At 34.5% G+C, this 21,543-nt stretch overlaps 1 protein-coding gene across 1 annotated transcript; it reads left to right on the plus strand.

Moving 5' to 3' along the window:
* The first annotated feature begins 1,247 nt into the window (after window positions 1-1,247).
* Window positions 1,248-20,824, plus strand: LOC110691198 (IST1 homolog). The gene is made up of 6 exons (XM_021868112.1): window positions 1,248-1,552; window positions 4,135-4,267; window positions 4,361-4,464; window positions 5,492-5,663; window positions 5,783-5,923; window positions 20,096-20,824. Exons 1-6 carry the CDS (start codon window positions 1,503-1,505, stop codon window positions 20,483-20,485), a joined length of 990 nt encoding a protein of 329 aa, XP_021723804.1. The 5' UTR covers window positions 1,248-1,502; the 3' UTR covers window positions 20,486-20,824.
* The last annotated feature ends 719 nt before the right edge of the window (window positions 20,825-21,543 follow it).

Consider the following 21,543-nt stretch of genomic DNA (forward strand, 5'->3'; position numbering starts at 1 on the left):
AAAAAAAAAAAAAAAAAAAAAAAAAGCACAAAATCACCACTCGAAATGAAGATCGATTTACAACATTTTACCTTGTTTAAGCTTCGAATAGCCCAGTTCATGAGTTGGTTGGAATTTTAGTCACAATCACCAAAACCTCCGGCTACCGACGTGATCTTGCGATTCCAGTTCAATTTAAAGCGCCAAACTACTTTTCTCCTCCAAGTATGCCTTAAATCTTCAAAAGATTGAAGCTTTTTGATCCATTTTAAGGGTTTAAGTGTGCTGCTGAAGAACAGAGAGTGCGCTAATGGAGGAGATGAAGGCAAGGGTCAGTTTTTTCGAAGTGTACTGTGCTTTTTTGGAAGAGTCAATGCTTTAAATGACGCCACTAAAGAAGTAAGGGCAAATTTGTAAAATTACACAAACAGCAAGATAACGTCCGTTAAGAAAATAGGCATTGTGTGATAATGTGTATAAATTGGTATTTGGTGAATTTGAAAAAAGTTGATGGTATTTGGTGAATTTTGTTAAAACTCAGTGATGTTTCGTGAAAAAACGGTTATTTAAAAGTTTGTCTAATTTTTTATAACCAAACTAGGTTAGGTCCCGTGCCATGCACGGTAATTTTCAATAACTACTCTATAATTATTAACACTATATTAAATTATACAAAAAAAATCTATTTAAGTTACTACTTTGTAAATGAATTAATTATGAAAGAGTTTATTATTAGCAAAATAGAAAATTTAAAATACACATATATGTATATTTATATATATTTCACTAACTAATTTAATTCATTTCTTCTTTTAATCAAATGAATATCTTACAACTATGTATCTAATTCGTTAATAGATTTACTTTTTATACACTATTAATCCATTCCCTCTTACGCGGTATTTATTTTTCTTTTCAATAATCAACTGGCTTAGAAAAAAATTCATATCTTTCCTAGCAAGCTTTTCAAATATAATTAAATACAAAAATATTTTAAAAAAAATAATCCTTGTTGTAAAAATGGTAAGAGTAGTATATATACTATCTATGTCACAAGTTATGTTAAGAATTAGATTTTCAGTTTTTTAACTTTAGCTTATGGTATCAATATATACAGTGGAAGGATACATTAAATCTTTTTAATCTTCTATTTATATATAAAATTTGTTTCCTAAATAATTTTTTGTTTTTTGTGTGACACACCAGAAAATGATACGTGTCATTGATGGTGTGTCTTTTATTGTATAGTTATTGATTATATTTTGGGTTGGAATGAATTAAACTGAAAACCAAACCAAAAATGGAATAAACACCCATTCTTTTGTTAATTAGGAGATTAGCTTGGAAAATTGAGTTGGTACTCCGGCTCCGGCCAATCCCTCGGCATTGAATTGGTGGTTATTGCTAATCACCTCTTCAATCAAAATTCAACTAATCCACCCACAAATTTTGCAATAAGATTAGCAAAAAACAAAACTTTCCTAAATTTCGAAAGGGTTTGTACTATTTCTGATTTTGATTCAATGTCAGTCTTGAATCAGCTCTTCAATCGGGGTGTTCTCGGCACGAGATGGTAAGTTGATTACTCACCCTTCTTTTATTCACCAAATTATGCTTTTGTATTTCAATTGTTGCTAGATTCTTTCAATAACTTTTTTTTTTTTGTAATTTTTTTCTAATAAAATTTCATCCTGATTTTGATGTAGAGTGCTCCTACTAGTTCTTATTGATTTGAATTTTAGTTAATAATTTGATATTTGAATTGGTGTGTTGCGGGTGTTTATTCTTTGCTTTCTGTATAATTGTCTTAGACTGTATGCTGTGATTACTGCTGTTGCTACTAATTAGAAAATTGGATTACTTATTCATGAAAGATCGCGATTTTCTAATTTCAGTTTGATAATGTAATCATATTTTGATGAAGTAAAATTATTTTGAAAATGGACATACTGTTTTTAGGAGGAAATTTTCAACGTTGATGACTCGTAAAGCCTGTCGTTTGGGTATGATCACTGAAGTTACACTTGACAAATGTGGTATATGCCTTTCAATTAGGGATTAATTGATGAATATTTTCCATCACAAGGCTAGATTTCATTACTCCTTTGTACCGTAGATAGGGACCTCAGAAACATTGGTTCTGTACTTCTATGCGAAAGGAATCCGTAATGACTATATTTTGCTATGATGTGATGACAATGTCTTGTGAAATTTATTGATGTTGTATGTCTTGATTGGAGAAGGATAAAGTGCAGTTAAGGTAACTCTGATTTCTGAAGTGACTTTTGTTTCCACCATCACTTTGATTAGCAAATTGCTGGTTCAAATTCTGATCACACTATTCGGAGAACAGTTATTTCCATTCATTGGGAGAAGTTTCTGAGATGCAGGGACTGATTTCTGTATGACTTTTTTTTTTTATTTCTTTGATGTGGGAGAAATAATGGAAGAGGAGAGGTAAAAAGATATCAGAAAAATGCTTATGTGAAGGATAGAGCAAGGAAGAACTAGGATAAAGATTATATTCCTTTAAAGTGATCTAAGTAGAATTTAGTTATGATATCGAGATTACTTTTTTTATCTCCTTTTGTTGGTTTCATTTATATTTAGTATGATATCGAGATTGCTAATTTTCTCACCACATGGGCTCGTAATTTAATGAAGAGAATTGAGTGGAAATGGACATATTAATTGAACTAATTTAAACCTTAATGACCTGATCCTTTCTAATCAGTAGTAGGGTTATTTTAAATAATATGTCCGTTTACCCCCTACAATATCTTCCTTAAAATGCGTGCCCAGGGGTGTGTTATACATAAAAAAATGGAGAAATTATATATCACATCCAATCTTGCTATTTGTACACATTTGAAAAGTGGATTATTAGATAATGCTTTTTTTTTTTTCCCCTCCATCCTAGAGGTGTGTCAACTAAACAATGTGTGGCTTATTATTAATATTTAGATTGATAAATGTAATGCTTTCTGCTACCTTTATATTTATCTGCTCATTTTACAGTACTCCCTCCATTCTGTAGATTGATAAATGTAACGATGAGCATAGGGTTTGCTATCTTTTTATTTATATCCTGAAAATATATCGATTGATAATTATTATAACTATTATTCCCTTTGTTCTTTTTTTTTTAATCGTCCCTTAAATTGCAGCAATAGAAACGAGGTAAAGGAGAAAGTTAGTGAAAAGTGGGTCTCATTTCTACTTTCAAGGTTGGAAAGAGAAAGTTGTTTAGAGACATAAATATTATTAAATAGTATAAGTGTATTCATGTGGTTGTTGGGTGAGAAAAGGCAAAAGGGAGAATTTTCTTTGCCATGCAAAGAATAAAGCAATTCTGAAATTGTAGGAAGATTAATTTAGAACACACCTAACCAGAAAGTAAGAACTAAGATGATTAAAAAAAAGGGAGGGATTAATATGTCTTTCCATTTAAATGTACTGTAACTTAGTGCCAAAGGCCTTTCAGAAATTTGCACATTAGTACATGGCCCAAACTTAATATTGGCATTACTTGTATACTTTTAGCTACCAAGGGGGTAGTAAGGGAGGGTGAAGAATAGATAGTAATTAGAGGAGCTTTGATTTTGAAACTCAGTTTATTACCTCCTTTGCCACTCGTTATGGGCCGTCATTTTCTTATTCAATAACATATTTTATCTTTGATGCATATGTAGCAAATTTTTAGATACAGAGTCCTATAGTTGGGGCCTGGGGCAGGGGGGGTGGGGAGGCTGGGGAAGTTGTGTCCTGATTGGTCTTTTACAAAGATTATAGATTTAAGGACATGCCAGATTTGATGTAACAGTTGTGACTCTTGTGAGATGTTTTCAAGTTACTGAAATGCACCCAGAATAAGGGTTTTACTTGTGATGTATTTGTCGACACTTGTGTTTATTTTATGAAAAATCCAACTTGTTTAATTTTTTATTTTTTTTATTTTTTTTTAATTTTTTTTTTAAGGTTTCTAGTGTTCTACCCTTCATTAAACTGTTGGAAGTGAATGGATTTGTGGAAGTATTTTCTGGCATCCAGTCAATATAATAGACTTTATAATTGTATAATTGCAATTTCTTTAACTGAGTGTGTTTTTAGTATTATCAATGTTGATCAATGACTATGCTGATATCTATTTTGTAGCAAAACATGCTTAAATTTGGCAATCTCCCGTATCAAATTGCTGCAAAATAGAAGAGATGCCCAACTCAAGCAGATGCGCAAGGAGATAGCCCAGTTTTTGCTGACTGGCCAAGAGGCCATTGCCAGAATCCGGGTAATTGCTCCTGCTTGTATTATCCTATTCTTCCTAGATTAATGCAAACTATTTGAGATGTTATAGTCTCAATGATGTCCTTTCTTTCCTAAGGTGGAGCATGTTATACGAGAACAAAACATAAGGGAGGCATATGAGATTTTGGAAATGTTCTGTGAATTTGTTCTTGCACGTGTGCCCGTTCTTGAAAGTCAGAGGTAATTCACCTAAGATATCCCATCATTTTTTTTTTTTTTTTTTTATTTTGATTTTTTTTTTTTTTTTTTTTTTTTTTATGCTTGATGGATAGTTTTTGGATTAACAAATGAAAATAGGCTCTATCTTATCAATTGTTTCTTGACTGTTCTCAAAGGATTCTTGACTATACTTCATACATCACTGTACTTGCAGTTAATATCTATGATAATGATAAACAACTATTTTTGCCATGACCTTCTCTTTCTAACTTTTGTCGCTCACCCTAAGCCCTAACCCGTTAGGGAAGTAGAAATAGTAGAGCACTCATCCTACCTATGTCGTTCTTTCTTTTAATAAGTTAAATTTCTACCCTTAGGACGTTGGAAAACATCTGTTGAGTTGTTCCAACCAGAAAATCGAGGTTTGTTAATAAATGATTGTCCAATAATGAGAAGGAATACTCGTCTTTCTTTTAAACAAGTTGTATCAAACTCATAATTTTTTTGATACTTTCTATGTATGAATGTCAACTAAGTATCGTAAGTCATTGCTCCCGGTTGTTCATTTAGTCGATAATCAGTCATTCTTTGATAAATGATCACTATTGAATTTGATTTGATACTTTCTATGTATGAATGTCAACTAAGTATCGTAAGTACATTGCTCCCGGTTGTTCATTTAGTCGATAATCAGTCATTCTTTGATAAATGATCACTATTGAATTTGATTAATCTTATTTTTGTCGTTAAAGTGGAAATTCGAATTAAGAATTTTCTTTCTTCGTCATCAATTGAATCACTCAGTCTCAACGCATTTCTTTAGAGAAAGACTCCTTGTTCTCCTCTATTCCGAGGTATTTAACATTACATCCATTGAAGATCTGTGTGCATGTTTTAGAGCATCATTGAGAAAACTCTAAATTTTCTTTTTATGTGCTTCTGATCCTTACATTAACTTATCTCATTTATAGAAAGAAAGATTTGTGTAGCATTAACTATTGCCTATTAGAGTATTAGAAGTACTTATAATTGCAAATATGGGTTGTAGACAATGTCCTTCAGAGTTGCAGGAGGCTATAGCAAGCATAATTTTTGCAGCTCCCAGGTGCTCCGATTTGCCAGACCTCCTGCAAGTTAAAAACTTGTTCACTTCAAAATATGGAAAGGAATTTATTTCAGCTGTCTCTGAACTCCGGCCTGATACTAGTGTTAACCGTACAGTTGAGAAATTCTTGTCTCTGCATTACAATTTTTCTTGATGGTTATGTGGCAGATGTTCCAATGTTCCTGTTCTAGAACTTATGTTTCACCTTTGGATTCTTTGGCCTTTCCGTTGTAGATAATTGAGAAACTTTCTGTTAACGCTCCATCTGGACAATTAAAACTCAAGCTGCTGAAGGAAATTGCAAAAGAGTTTAATGTCAACTGGGACTCTTCAGAAACTGAAGTAGAATTCCAGAAGAAACATGACGATCTCCTGGTGTGTTTTCTTTCCTTTCTTGTCGTTTCTTCTGCACTTATAGTTTTGTTGCACTTCTTGCTTATCATCTATTGGCTCTATGCCTAAATGATGCAATTTTATGAGAAAATCTAGTATTTTGAAAGGGGGACTTGGGCTTAGGCATTGGATAAAGTGGACTTGCTATTGTTTCTGTTTGGAACTCCCTCTTACGTGAGTTACTGTTTGTCGCTAAATTAGTGCATCAAACCAGATCTAATTGTAATAGAAAGGTGAGAGTGCTGTCTGAGGACAAAAAGTGTTCACAAAAGTTATCTAGAGAAAAGTGACAATGAAGATCCATCTTTCACAAAAGTTATCAACAGAAAAGTCTGAGGACTGGAAGTTGCGCATTTGACATTCAAGTATGAAAATAAATCAAGAATTTTTATGAAAACCCTTCTAAACGTAGGACCCTCCATATATTAGCAGTAGACTTCAGTATCTTTTGCTCTATATTCTTATTCTTATTCCTATAGTAAACCTGGGATGGCAGGTTTAGGTATCTTTCGTTAGAATGTTGGTTAAATTATATTCAACTCCATCTTTTAATAGGTTTGCACACATTCATTTGCCTCCTTGCTGCCAAGAACAGCATTGCCAAGCTGTTGCAAGGATTGAGTGACCAGCTGACCACTGCAGAAGACATAGCTACATCTGTCTGAAGCTGTTTACATACTCAGCAGGACAGTTAGACATAAGTTCCTGACTCTAGATTGCAACTGGCCTCCTCATATGATCATTGACCAAGTCTGGATCATGTGGTCTAGGGTTAGTACTGGAACAACGTCATCCAACTAACGCACATCTTGTAAAGACTTTTCTTGTGTTTCCAATTCTCGGGATAATCTAAGCTTATCCAACAGCAACCCCTTATGAATCTTCCAGACAGTTAAGAATGTTAATTTTTTGTAAAAAAAACTTTAAAAATTCATAATAAATAAATTTAAAAATAATAATGTTTGAAGTGTTTCCAACATCAATGTTGTTAAGTACCATAGGTTTAGATAAAGCTACCATAGATCTTTCATCAAAGGCCACATCTCTGTGTATTAAGAATTTAGAATACTATATACTTCAAAGACGATAGCCTTGAACCCTTTCTTAATACCCTATAAATATTGCTTTCTTGGCTCTTTTATCAAGCTTGTTATCCTTGACATGATAATAAGTTGAGCACCTAAAGACTTAACGGTGAATCTCCACATCGATAAGGTGCGTCTCCATCTAAATAAGAATGTGGGTATTGATCCGCTATATTACAAGTTGTAGCAATTGACTGTACCCACCATTCAATTAGAGTACATACACCTTGCCTTCTTAAGTAATGTATGATTCAGTCTTTTTGCCACTCCATTTTATTGAGATGTGTTTTTGATTGTTCATTGTCTCAAATGCATTTCTTATAACAAATTTCTTTGAAAGCTCCCTTGGTGTATTTTGTACTATTATCAGATTATACAAGTTTATCTTTCGACTTGTAGTGTTCTCAACCATTGCTCTCTACTGCTTAAAAGTATTGAATACCTTGGTCTTATGCTTAAGAAAATAAATCCAAGCATACCTATAATAATTGTCAACAAAAGTAACAAAATAATCCGGAACCACCCTTAGAAGCAAATTTAGCCTAACCCCAACTTTCGGATGCACACTTTAATATCTCTCTACTTTTGTGCTTACTTGTAGAAAATTTCACCCTGTGATTTATGCCTAATTGTGGCTTCTTCATGTTCTGTATAAACCATGACCACTAAGCATTGATAAAACCTTTTCTATGCCCAAAGGTGACATGCCATATCTTTTTTGTTTGGTCTTTATTTCTACTGATTCCAACAGCTAAATCACATGTAATAGTGTCCCCAAAAGAGGATAAAGATTACTGTGACAAATCTTTATTATCATTACCAAGGATATTTTTAAAACACCGTTTGCTAAGAATATTTTGCATCCATTTTTCTCTAATAAGTTGATAAATATGATTTTTCTTGCAATTTCTCTTACATCCTTCAACATTATTATTATTTCATCATGCATCTTCCTTTAGGTAGTACCTAATAATCCTATTGTTTTACTAGCATGATCATTTCCCATTAAAGCAGTGCCACCATCCAAACTTTGGTAAGTTATAAACCATTTCCTATTTGGGCATATATGGTGTGATGTTTCCGGATTGCGATGCCTTCCTCCATTTTGCATGTGTACGATCTGAGATTTATTTAGATTCGATTTGTTAGAGTTTTAGTCAAGAAATTGTACTCTAACTTTGCCTCACACCATGGCTTCTTTGTTAAACAAGTAAGCAATTTCCCTCTAAGACATAGGATTGTGGATGCTCTTGAAGATCTAATTCTTCCCCATCCTCCTCCTTCATATCCTTGGGTTTTTGTTCTATTCTAGCTAATGCTTTATGCAACTTTTGTGAAATAAGCTAATTTTTTTACTTCCTCTATTACTTTTTAGTTGCAACATATACTAAATATGGAAGCTACAAGCCTTTTTAAGTAATTTTTTTTTTATTTCCCTAAAAAAAAAGGTAAATTTTTTAAATAAAATTACAACATACCCTTACTTAATCTTTCCTAACTTCAATTAATGCATTAAATCAAAAGTTATTAAATTATTAACTAACTTAAATTAACTAATGATTCCTACTTGATTTACCCTCAAACAATTTCAGTAACATAATCATCATTTTACTTCTCATCAAGATTTCATCTCTCTTTTTTCATCTCCTCCAACCACCACCAGTCTTCTCTGACCACCACCACTGGTCTCCTCTGACCACCACATATAATCTCCTTGAACTTGCATGCTCACCTTTTCGATCTCAGTGCCAAGCATCCACTGCCATGGATAAAGAAAGAAAGAGGAACTCCATTCACCACCCCAAACAAAATTCCATTTCACTCTCTCTCCTCCTTCTGCCATGGATGACCTTCGCCGCCCACCTTCTCCTTGCCGAGCAATGCTCCCTTCTTTCTCTTCCTTCTCTTTTGTTTCATCACTACCATTAAAGCTCAACTTGGAACATGAAAATTGTAGATCTACAATTTTCAGGGTTGAATTCGACCAACTAAAGCCCTAATTGATGATGAGAAAAGGTAATAATTTGCATTTTTAATTTTTGTTTATTTTTTAGGGTTGGTTTTTTTGATGGATGGGGGTGTAATTCATGATGGTGGATTTTTCTAGGTGGTTGTGAGGTGATTTCGAGGAGGGTTGATTTGATTTTGAGTTGTTGGGAGGGTGTTGGTGTTGGTGGGGTTTTGAATATTTGGTGGTGGTGAGCTGGTGGGATAAGGAGGGTGGTCGGTTAATTGGTGGTGCCGTAGTGGTGAGCTGGTGGAATGAGAGGGGGGGTTTGGTAGTTGGTGGTGCCATGGTGGTGAGTTGGTGAGATGTCGGGTGTTTGGTGGGGTTTAGAGCGTTAGTGGTGTGGGTTTTGGTGGGGTTTAGGGCATTAGTGATGTGCGTTTTGGTGGGGTGTCGGATAGTTAGTATAGGTGGGCTGGTGGGATGTCGGACAGTTGGTGGTGGTCGGATGGTGTGGTTTCAGGAGGTGTTGGTGGTGTCGAGATGGGTGTTGGTGGTGATATAGTGTATTATTAATCATCCCCGCTCTCTCTCTAGTCTCTCTACTTAATCATGTACCCTTTATTTTACTAAGCACCCCTTACAATTTTTTTACCTAGGAAACCGTATCCACCTCTTTGGTGTAAATAAAAAGCAACGGAGGTAGTATTTACATTGAAAAATAATTTTTCCTATTAAATCTTCAAATTCTTATTTCTTAACTGTTATTGTTCCACTAGTAAAAGTCATTATATTTACTTAATCAAAAGATTTTACTACTTGAGATTTTGGTGTTGGCTCTGTGGGAGTATATGGCTATATGGCTATAGTTAACCATATAATTTGTTTCTCTAAAAATTGAGAGAAAGAGAGACTTTTTAGGAGATGAAAATGGGTATGATAGCAAATGGAAGGAGTACATTTTGCAAACAACATGTTGTGTTGTTTGTTTAGTTGAATAGTTTCGGCCATTCTTTTTTTTTTTTAGCATAAAGTTATTATATTATGCTTAGGTTGTAATATTGATAAATTATTCAAACATTATTCACGTCATATAAGGTTTATTTTAAGAAAGTTTATTTTCTTACATTTATTATTTCTATCATAGTGGTCGTTTGTTTATCTCAAAATATTATTTATTTGTAAGTTATTGTTTTCATATTATCTAGTAGAAACCATATTTCCGTTGCCATAGCTCTAATAATTGATTGGTATAAGAGCCAACATCAAAATCTTAAGTGCTAAAATTTTTTTATTTTAAAAATAATTATAATGGCATCTATTAATGGAATTGTAAAAGTTGGAAAATATGAAAGTGAAAAATTCAATAGGAAAAATGATTTTTTTTTTTAGAGGATGCAAATTAAAAATTTGCTTATATCACAAAAGTTGCATAAGGCATTAACGGGAAAAGAACAAATACCGAGGACATGAAGGATGGGGATTGGGAAGAGTTAGACCTTGAATCACGAGCGGCTATAGGGATGTTGCATTCTTGGTAAATGAAGAAGCAACATCCGCCAACGTGTGGTCAAAGTTAGAAACAAATTTCATGACGAAAACTCTAACAAATAAGATCTACTTAAATCCAAATTGTATATATGCAAGATGGAAGAAGACACCTATCAAACTTTGTGAAGGTAGATGAGGAAGACCGAGCACTGAAGCTATTACTTTCATTGCCGAAGTCCTATGAAAACCTAGTTCAAACATTGATACTTGTGGGTGATACTCTAACCATGGATGATACTAGAACGTCCCTTTTAGCGGATGACCTTCAAAAGGTTGCTACAGGTGGAATGATTTCTCGTAATGGAAGAGAATACAACAAACAAAAATAGAGGAAGGACTAATGAAAGAGGGTGAGGCAAGGGAGGAAAGTTTAGATCAAAATCTAGACCTTTTGTAGAGTGGTCATGTTTCAATTGTGGTGAGCTTGGTCATTTTAAACCTAATTGCCCAAATAAGAGGGTAATATTCAAGAACAATGACAATTCCAAAGGAAAACAACCTAAAAAACAAGAAGCTAGTTATGTCTTAAATGATGAGGATGATTATTGATACTCAAATGCAATGAGATATCTAGTAAATGGATGCTTAATTCGTGTGCATCTCACCATATGTGCCCAAACAGGAAGTGGTTTACAACTTATCAGAGTTAAGATGGTGGTATTGTTTTGATGGGAAATGATCATGCTTGTAAGACCGTGGGATTAGGTACTATCCGAGTTAAAATGCATGACGGAACAATCATAACCTTAAAGGATGTGAGACACATCCCAGATTTGCGGAAGAACTTGATTTCTCTTGGGTTATTAGAGAAAAATGGTTGCAAAATAGTCTTGGAGAATAGAGTTTTAAAAGTTGTTCATTGTTCCTTGGTAGTGGTGAAGGGGATTCATCATGGTAATCTTTATCCTCTCTTGGGGACAGCTGTGATTTAGCAGTTGAAATCGGTGGAAGTAAAGACCAAACAGTAATACAGTATGCGAGAGTATATGGCACATGTGCCTTAAAAGGGTCGATCATTACTTAGTGGACAAGGTTTGTTGAAGAACATGAAAAAGCCACAAATGGAATTATGTGAGCATTGTGTGTATGGAAAAGCACACAGGATAAAGCCTTGATACACGGAACGCAGGACGATGACACGTTTCGCGAACCAGGACACGTGTCCCGAAACGCGGAACTTACTTGTCCCGGTTCGTGGTGGTTCGCGATGATGGAGTACCCATTTGTAGTGAAAGAATCTTCTATTTTCTTGGGTTTTTTAGGTTTAATTTAAGGTTTAAAGCTTCAAGTTTCCATTAATGGGGAAAATGAAGAAACTAGTGTGTAGAAGGAAGAAGTAAATTGACGGCTGATAATACATCTTAACCTTTTTTTTCTTTTTTAAATGGTGGACCCTTCCTTTTCTATCTTTTCACTATATTATTATTTTATTTAATACTTTAGTGCCTGCTTCCTAGTATTTACCGAATAGTAGTGTGTATATTTTTATTTTTTTTCTAATACTTTAAAAAGTTTGGTTCCCTGTATTGAGAAAAGGATACGCATGGATAGCTGTAAAGTCCAAAGAAAGCATATAATAAATTTAAAAGTCTAATAAAAAAATAAAATAAAAAAAGAACTCTAATTAAAAAAAAAAATCGGGAACTCTACAGTCATACGTTTCGGGAACTCTTTAGCCTATGTTCCGCGTTCCCGTTCCACGTTCCAAAATGTCCCACGTTTCGTGTAACGTTGGGATTAAGTTCTCTACAAGCAAGCATAAAAGCAAGCATAAAAGCAGATGTTTATTAGACTGGGCATACAGATATTTGGGCTCGGCTAAAGTTGCTTCCAAAGGTGGTTTTAGGTACTTCGTTACATTTGTTGATGATCATTCTTGATATGCTTGGATTTATTTTCTTAACCATAAAAATGAGGTATTCGACATTTTCATTTTCAAGTGATGGAGAGCAATGGTTTGAGAACAGAAGAGGTCGAAAGCTAAAAACTGTACGGTTTGATAATCATATCGAATACACAGAGGGAGCTTTCAAGGAGTTTTGTCATGAGGACGACATTGTAAGACGTTGGACAATCAGAGACACACCACTACATAATGGATTCACGAATACACCGAATCGTACACTACTTGAGAAAGCAAGGTGTATGAGCTCTAATTCTAGATTAGGCAAAAAATGGTAGGCAGAGTTGATTGCTACAACTTGTTATATAATACTACCTCTGCTTCAGATTACTCGCAACAAAGGGGGTTCGCGTGGACTCTTAGGCAAAAGATTGAAAGCATGATTATTGAAAAATAAGGGTATATGCTTAACTATCAATCCAAACCAAAAAAAAAAAGAAAAAAACAAATTCAACCTTAATTAAATTAAATGACCTACCACCACCGACACCGCCACCACCACCCACCACCACCACCCACGAACCCAATAGCACCACCCACGAACCCAGCAAAACCCAAACCCAGCTGCAGCAACCCACCGTACCACCCTACACAATCAAAACCCAAAACTAGCAATCGAACCCAGAACCCCAATCAAACCCACAATAGAAACCAAAACCAAACCCATAATCAAAACCAAAACCAAACCCTCAATCAAACCAACGAACCCATGATGCCACCGCACCCACGAACCCAACAACCACGAACAAACCAACCACGAACCCACAAACCCTTCTCTATCATCAATTCAAGCTATAATTAGTCGAATTTAACCATCGAAACTCTAGTTCTAAAGTTTTGACGGTTAAATTTGACTATAAAACCTTCGAATTTGGGTTTCATCGGCAATGAGGAAACAAAAAACAAAGGAAGAAAGAGAAAACAGAGGTGGCGATGAAGGTGGTGGTTGTCATTGAAGATGGTGGTGGTGGTGATCGGTGGTAATGGTGGTGGTGGTTGCCATTGAAGCTGGTGGTTGAATGTAGATGTTGAATTATGAAGGAAGAGAGAGAAAACTTATGAAGGAAGATGTTGAATGCAGGTGGAGGAGGGGAATGAATTTGGTAGTAAGGTGAAATTAATTAACCTTAGGGTTTAATGTAATAAGAACAGATTTATAGTTTTATTAGGATGTTTAAAAAAAAAAGTAAGGGTTAAATTGTCATTTCGCAGCCAAAAACTTACTAAATAAGGCAAAAAATATTTGTTTCGAGTAATGTCAAGTGGCTATTTTTGGCAAATGTTGCGAGTAATATGAAGCGGAGGTAGTAAATCGATCCCCACATTCTTATTTAGATGATGACACCCCTTATAGGGTGTGGGTAGGGGAACATGCAAATTACGAAAGGCTTAGAGTCTTTGGATGCACGACTTATTATCATGTTAAGGATAACAGGCTTGATGAAAGAGCAAAGAAAGCAATCTTTTTGGGGCATCCAAAAGGGTTTCATATTTATTGTCTTTGGAGTGTAGAGGATTCTAAATTTGTAATCAGCAGGGATATGACCTTTGATGAAAGATCTATGGTAACTTTATCGAAAGTTGTGGTTCCAAATGATGGTGATGTTGGAATGACTTCAAATACTCATCTAGAGACCAAGAGTCTAGTCTAGGTGGATCCTAGTGTTACTCAAGATGAGGAGGAGGATGATCTTGATCATGAGGAGATTTAGTGGGAAAGTAAACATTTACTACAACATTAGCAATAGGATTCTTTGGCATCCACTAAGCTAAAGTGGAATTATAAATTAGTTCAAAAGTTTGGGCAAACAAACCTCTGAGGCATTACGGGTGCACTCTCGGTGGAGGATGATAAGTTGGTCACCTTCAAACAAGCTATCAAAGATAAGGATAGCGAGAGATTGTTGGTTGCTATGGATGAAAAAATGCAATCTATTCATAAATACAGGACATAAGAGGTAGTCCCATTGCCCGTGGGAAAGACTGTTATCGGTTGTAAGTGGGTGTATAAAAGAAAAGAGGATCCTTCCAAGTTAGATAAAATAAGGTATAAGGCTAGGTTAGTGGCCAAGGGATTTGCATATAAAGAAGGTGCTGATTACAGCGAGATATTTTTCCAGTGGTAAAACATACTTCTATTCAGGTGTTGTTGAGTCGTGTAGCTCATGGAGGTCTCTGGAAACACCTCGATGTGAAGATAACCTTCTTACACGGTGATTTGGATGAGGAAATCTATATTTATACATTCGCACCCCGAGGGATTTACGGTTGAAGGTAAAGAGAATCAGGTTTGTTGTACGAGGAAATCACCTTATGAATTGAAGCAACCGTGGTATAAGCAATTTGATTCTTTTATGTTAAAACAAGGATATTCTAGAAGTAATTATGATTGTTGTGTATACATTCGCAAACTTCGTGGAGGTGATTATATATTTCTCTTATTGTATGTGGATAACATGGTTATTGCTTGCAAGAACAAGGTGGAGATAAACAGGTTAAAAAGTCAACTTGGTGTAGAGTTTGTAACTAAAGACTTTGGGTGTTGCAAAGAAAATACTAGGTATGGAGATTAGAAGAGAGATCAAACCGAAAATTGTTCTTGAGCCAAAAAGGCTACATTGAGCGGGTTATTGAAAGGTTTGGGATGAAAAGTGCTAAGTCATTGGTGACTCCATTGGCACCACACTTTAGGCTCTCTTGGTAAACAGTCTCCCACTATAGCGGAAGATAAGGCATACATGGAGAATGTACCTTATGCTAGTGCAGTTTTTCGGTTTAATCTATGCCATGGTGTGTACACATCTAGCCATTCACAAGCAGTCAGTGTTGTTAGTACGTTCATGGCGAACCCAGGTAATGCACATTGGGAAGCAGTGAAATGGATTTTACGATATTTAAAAGGTACCATTGCCACAGGTTTGTGCTTTGGTGGAGATACATGTCAGATTATGCTAGTGATATAGATAGAAGATCTAGTACCGGTTATATGTTTAAAATAAATGGTGCTCTAGTTAAGGAAGCCTAGCTAGGCTGAAGGAGTTAAGGAAGCATTGTGGTTAGGATAGTGTGAATCTAAATTGTGCCAGCTAAAGTGCTATTCACTTAATCAAGAACTAGGTTCATCATGCTCGTACCGAACATAAAGATGTAAGGTATCATTTTGTATAGGATGTCATAGAGAAAGGAAGTATTTCTCTTGTGAAAGTGCATAAAAATGAGAACCCTGCATACATGTTAACAAAAGATGTGTCTAGAAGCAAGTTCCAACATTGTTTGGAATTGCTTAACATTGTCTCATGTTAGGCATTAACATAGAGAAATAAGTGGATCTACGATTTGTTTGATCCCGGTCAAGGGTACGTAGGCAACCATTGTCAAAATGGTGCAACCGGATACGGATAACTAAAATTTGTTCGTCTATAATTTGAACGTTTTTCAAATTATGAACGAGGTGAAGAATTATGGGAGTATATGGCTCTAATTAACCATATAATTTGTTTCTTTAAAAATTTAGAGAAAGAGAGACTTTTTAGGAGAGGAAAGTGGGTATGATAGCAAAATGGAAGGAGTACATTTTGCAAATGACATGTTACATTGTTTAGTTAAATAGTTTCAGCCATTCTTTTTTTAGCATTAAGTTATTATATAATTCTTAGGTTGTAATGTTGATAAATTTTTAAACATTATTCACGTCATAAAAGGTTTAGCTTAATCAAGTTTATTTTCTTACACTTATTATTTCCTTCATAATGGTTGTTTGTTTATCCCAAATATTATTTATTTATGAGGTTTAGTTTTCATATTATTTAGTACTCCCTCTGTTTCGTAATAATCGCAATAGTAGGGAGAGCACAAAGTTTTAGGAAAATTATGGGGTGCGGACCAAAAAAGAAATTTTATACTCCCTCCGTCCCTTAATGATAATCCCTTTTGGTGAAATTTCATGGGAATTAAGAAACTTAAATAAGTAGTAGTAAATGTACATTGGAAAGGTAAATTTACATGGCTATGGAAAAAAGTAGAGAGAAAAAGTATTAAAAGTATATGGAAATGTAAAATTTATATGGGAAAGCTAAATTTGAACAAATATTGTTGAGATTTGGAGGGAGTTTTGGTAAATAATTTAATATTAATGGTTGTTGGAAAAAGCAAATGGGGTGAACGTTTTGGGACTAAAATTTGGCCAAAAGGGACTATCATTAAGGGAAAGAGGGAGTAATATATATAGTTGGTGGGTATATATGTAATTGTTAGTAGGAGAGAAATAAAAAAAAAAGTTGTGTAAGTGGGGTTGGTAGGAGAGAGAACTAATATAATAGTAGTGAGTCCTTACCAAAAAAGGAAGTGTTGTAATTATTATGAAATGGATGAAAAAAAAAAGTGTTGCGATTATCACGAAACGGAGAGAGTAGAAGCCGTATTTCTGCTGCGAGAGCTCTAACAAGCACAGTTACCAATTATTAGAGCGCGCAACAAAAATGCGTCTTCTGCTAGATAATACTCTCTTTGGGTTTTTTTATAAGCTAGAGTTGGATTTTCACATTTGCCAAGACACAACTTTGTTCATTAATATCTTTAATTAGAGATTAGTAAAAAGTATAAAAAAAATTAATTTATAAAAGTAGAATTTATGACAAATCCAACAACATATTATATTATCATATTTATATATTATATATTGGTTAAACAATTAAGTCAATCATGACATATGAATAGTGGAAAATCCTAACTATAGCTTGTAAAAAAATAAAAAAACGGAGGGACTATATTAATACCTCACAAATAATATAATATTTTGGGATTAAACGATCAACCACTTTGAAGGAAATAAATATTTTATAAGAAAACAAAATTTTCTTAAATTATATCCAACCATTTAATGCGAATTTATAAATTGATTACACATTTTACCGGACAACAATTATATAATTAATTACATGCTAAATAAGTTACAATAAATATTTGCCCCTAATCTAAAACCAATTATGTGCATTGTTTCAATCAAAAACTAGTGTTTAGCACGGGCGAATACGTTAAATATTCTTGTATTATAATTTTCATGTATTATATTTTGTGTAGATGAATTTGACCCTTTTTCTTTGTGTACATATTAATCTTAAATGCTTTCATTTTAGATTTAGTCTATAAAGTAATTTGTCTTCTAGAATTTAGCTTGAAGTATGTACTACTTAACAAAATAGCAAATATAAAAGGGGGAGATGATAGGGGTACACTTGTACACCACTCTTCCTATTGGCTGAAATGGAAAAAAGCACTCTCATGGTCTATATTAATTATATTTAAGAAGAATAAATAAGCAAAATTATTAGATAGCAAAGATGGTATGACTTCTCATTCATTTTCTAATGGACCCGAGTTCAATTCTTGACATAATCATTTTTTAATTGACGTATACCATTCATATTTCTAATTGGATGACGTGGCATCCTCTTGGTGGAAGAGAGGGATGACACATGACATGTATCCTTGATTAGGAACGCTTTTTAATATATAGTATTGATGTTTCCTACATTTGCTGCCGTCAAAATAGAAAGATGGCAATTACCATTTTTACATTTTCCTCCTTTTCTCACATTTTGTAAAACCTTTTGTAATTCTTTTGATTGTCCTTGTACAATGTTTCACAAAACAATCCACCCTAACAAGGTCTCTCTTATGTCTACACACTCCAAATCTTACTTTTACATGCTACCTCCTGCATAATTTTGCTGCATCGCTTGCATGTGCCACGCATGTGTCACTTCACATACCAAGTGCAGCTTTACATAAACCCTTTGATAACCGCCTCTCGTGCTTTGATGATCCCCAGTTCACGTGATTTCTCTTTGCCTTTACAGAAGTGCTCTTTGCCTATGACCACCAACACCGCATACTCTTTCGTTCTACAAGAGACACATCCTTTAAACTCAATGATCAATAATTCAACCTCTATCTTCCCTCTGATGACCTGACACAATGAACTTTTGCGGTTTTCCCCATCATTATGCCTATTAGAATCAGTTGCAAGAGCACTATAATTAGATGCTGCTCTCTTATTGACTTATTGACTAGGGGTGAGCATAACAGGATAAAATTTCTTGGGGAACTGAAACCTGTTGCAACAGGTTCCACAAAATGAGAACCAAAATCGGACGTTTTAAGCAGATACCTAGAAAATGGGAACGTTTCGGTTCCAATTTATGTTACACTGTCTTTTTATATATTTCGTACTTTTTTGCAAAATTATTTCAAAAATTTTTGGTTGGTCATAAATTTACAACTCATACAACTTGCAATTAACAAACCAAAAATAGTTGTTTAGCAAATTTAATAAATATGTTTATAACTGTATTTTTTGTATTAAAAATTAGGCTTAATTGATGAATGATTTAGGTTTAAGTGATACTTTTATCAGGTTACAGGGTATTCTACAGGTTTCGGTTTTAAAAAATTGAGAACCTGAATCGAAACCTGTTGCAACAGGCTTTCCATTTTACTACCCGGAACCGGAACCTCTTGTATAGGTTCTGCGGTTCCTAACTGCCTAATGTTGTCTGTTATTCTCTTAAGTGCGGCTGCATGTTTAAAGATTGGTCTTCTGCCATCGCACAATTAATGTATCTGTTTCAATATAAAACAAAATCAAGCTCTATAACCACTATTCGGGGTGCTTATGACCTGCATCTTATTCTTCATGTAGGATCTCCTTGAAAATATGCAAACACGAACATGGTTTAAGAAAGCTCCATTTACTTGCATTCTTACTTCATCTTCTGGAGAATTGCTCCCTTCTTGCTATCATCAAACTCCCAAGGAAACCTTATTCCCCCCTAAAGGTGCTTCAGAGCATGAAAGTGAGACCTTAAGAAAAGAGAGTCAAATCCATGAGCTCTTTATTGCTTCGGTTACTTTGTTCAGTTTGTTGTATGAAACTATGAATCAACAATACTCAGCATTTAAATGCAAGGAAATCAATTTATTATGGAATGACTTGAATATTTCATCTTCTCCTTATATCATTCAGCACTTTTGGATTATACTCTCTGAGTTTTTTAGGCGATGAACTCGTTTTGGCCATTGTCAATGCAAACAAGAAAAAGAACAGCCTCCTGTACTATTTTTCTCAACTGTTTTGAAGTTGTGGATATTGATGGTACAGAAGCATTGATGCCTTGATGGTGCTATGAAAGACCCATGCATCAAATGTATGCTTCTCTTACTGTAAAAGAAAAAGTATGGTCACTTTTATGATCTGATACTTTCTTACAAATAACATTTGTTAATGATACGCTTAGGGAGGTGAGTTGGTGATTAGAGCAGCATTGGAGTATCCTTTGCCCTCTGACCCTTTTCTTCTGTCGGCCACCCTCTTCCCCACTTCCCCAAATAAAATGGGGGAACAAAAAAAAGGAGCAAGTTTGGATTGTCAAGTTCTCTCCTTTGTCTATGCACATGTAATCACTGAACCAGCAACCAACATGATTTGCTAGTTTTGTGAACACTTTAATAAGAAGTACTATATAACAATCTTTTTGCCCTGTATTATCTTGCACACTTATTTTCTATGGGTTGTCCAAAGTTGAACGCACTTATTACCTTTTTAAGTAATCCTTCTGTTATGCTTTTTTATTTCTATCTAACTACACAGTTTTCTTCAACTTTTACAGGATGGTCGGAGGACAATACCTGTAGATCATTCACTTTCTGCACCTCTTATCCAGGTGCTGCATCGTAATTCTTCGCCTTCTAATGTAGCACAATCTGTTACGCCTCCAATTTCAACTGACAAACCAAGTATACGAGCTCCCCAAACGTCTAGTCATAATGGCAACCGGGTTGTATTGAGTTCCAATGGGACAAGAGCATCAAACCAAAATAGCACAGGGGAAAGTTCTGTTAGTGACAGTAATATGGATACAGGATTAAATTCTTCTGACATCTTAGAGAAAGCCAGAGTAGCCATTACCTCAGCAGAGCGTGCTTCAGCTGCAGCCAGAGCAGCTGCACAATTGGCGAATGTTAATTTTGGATCATTGAAGGTAGAAGGGAAATCTTGAACGAGTGTGTATATAATTATATTGAGTTCTATTGTATTTTTGTGTCTTGTTGCAACTAGCGAGCTACTTACGATCTGGAGCTGCACATGTGAATGATCTGTCTTTTCTGGTGTGAAGGTTGCTGTCTTTCTCCCTTGATTTATTCTCTTTTGCATGGTTGCTCAAGGCTTGTGTATTTATAGCAAATCTCTAATTCATGAATATTGAATCCTTGGATTTGCAGGAGAAGTTTGTTGTGCAGTTAATTGTACTTGTAATTGAAAGCTTTCTCATTAGTTTGATATCAGCGAGCTTGCTTCTTCAGTGCAGGACAATGTAGAAAAGATCATTTTTATTTCATTCTTTGATAAGCATCTTTAAATTTTACATAACAAACAAGCTTGGTGTAGATGGTGGAGAACTCACTTTTTAACTTTGAGGTCGTTAGTATGAGGTCCACTTTCTGCATTTGCTTGGGAGTAGGGGAATACCCTTACCTTCCCCATCTACGTTAAGATTTTTCAGTTACAAATAAGTTAAAAAATTAATACAAACAAAATAAGTTCGGAAAATTCAAATAAAATATGTTTAGACAAAATATAATTAAGCTAATATAAAAATAAGTTTAAACAAAATAATTTTGATAAAATTAAATGAATTAAATAGAGCCTTAGTAAAGTGTATGGACATTAAGCAATTTAGGGAGCGGAATTGGATTTAAAGCCCAAAATTCCATGAAAGTGCAACTGGGAGAGTTTGTATTGACTTAAACTAATTTCTTTATTATTTATGAGGGGACTTTTTGTACCCTACAAGCATGCTTATGCTCTATATCAGTTAGTTTAAATCTACTAAGTTTAGCTAAAATAAATGTAGAGCTGATAAAGATAATTTTAGGGAGCATAAGTTCAAATAAGTTTCTTCAGGAAGGTTATTTATTGCTAATAATAAATTCATATTATTTCAAGGCTCTATTCTCTCCCGATAATCTTCATTAATTTAGATTTAAGAAATTATGATAAATTCAAATATGATAAGTTTAGGATAAGTCCATACAACATAGAATAGTGTCTCAAAAA

Source organism: Chenopodium quinoa, unplaced genomic scaffold (genome assembly GCF_001683475.1).
Source record: "Chenopodium quinoa cultivar QQ74 unplaced genomic scaffold, ASM168347v1, whole genome shotgun sequence".
Taxonomy (NCBI): Eukaryota; Viridiplantae; Streptophyta; class Magnoliopsida; order Caryophyllales; family Amaranthaceae; genus Chenopodium; species Chenopodium quinoa.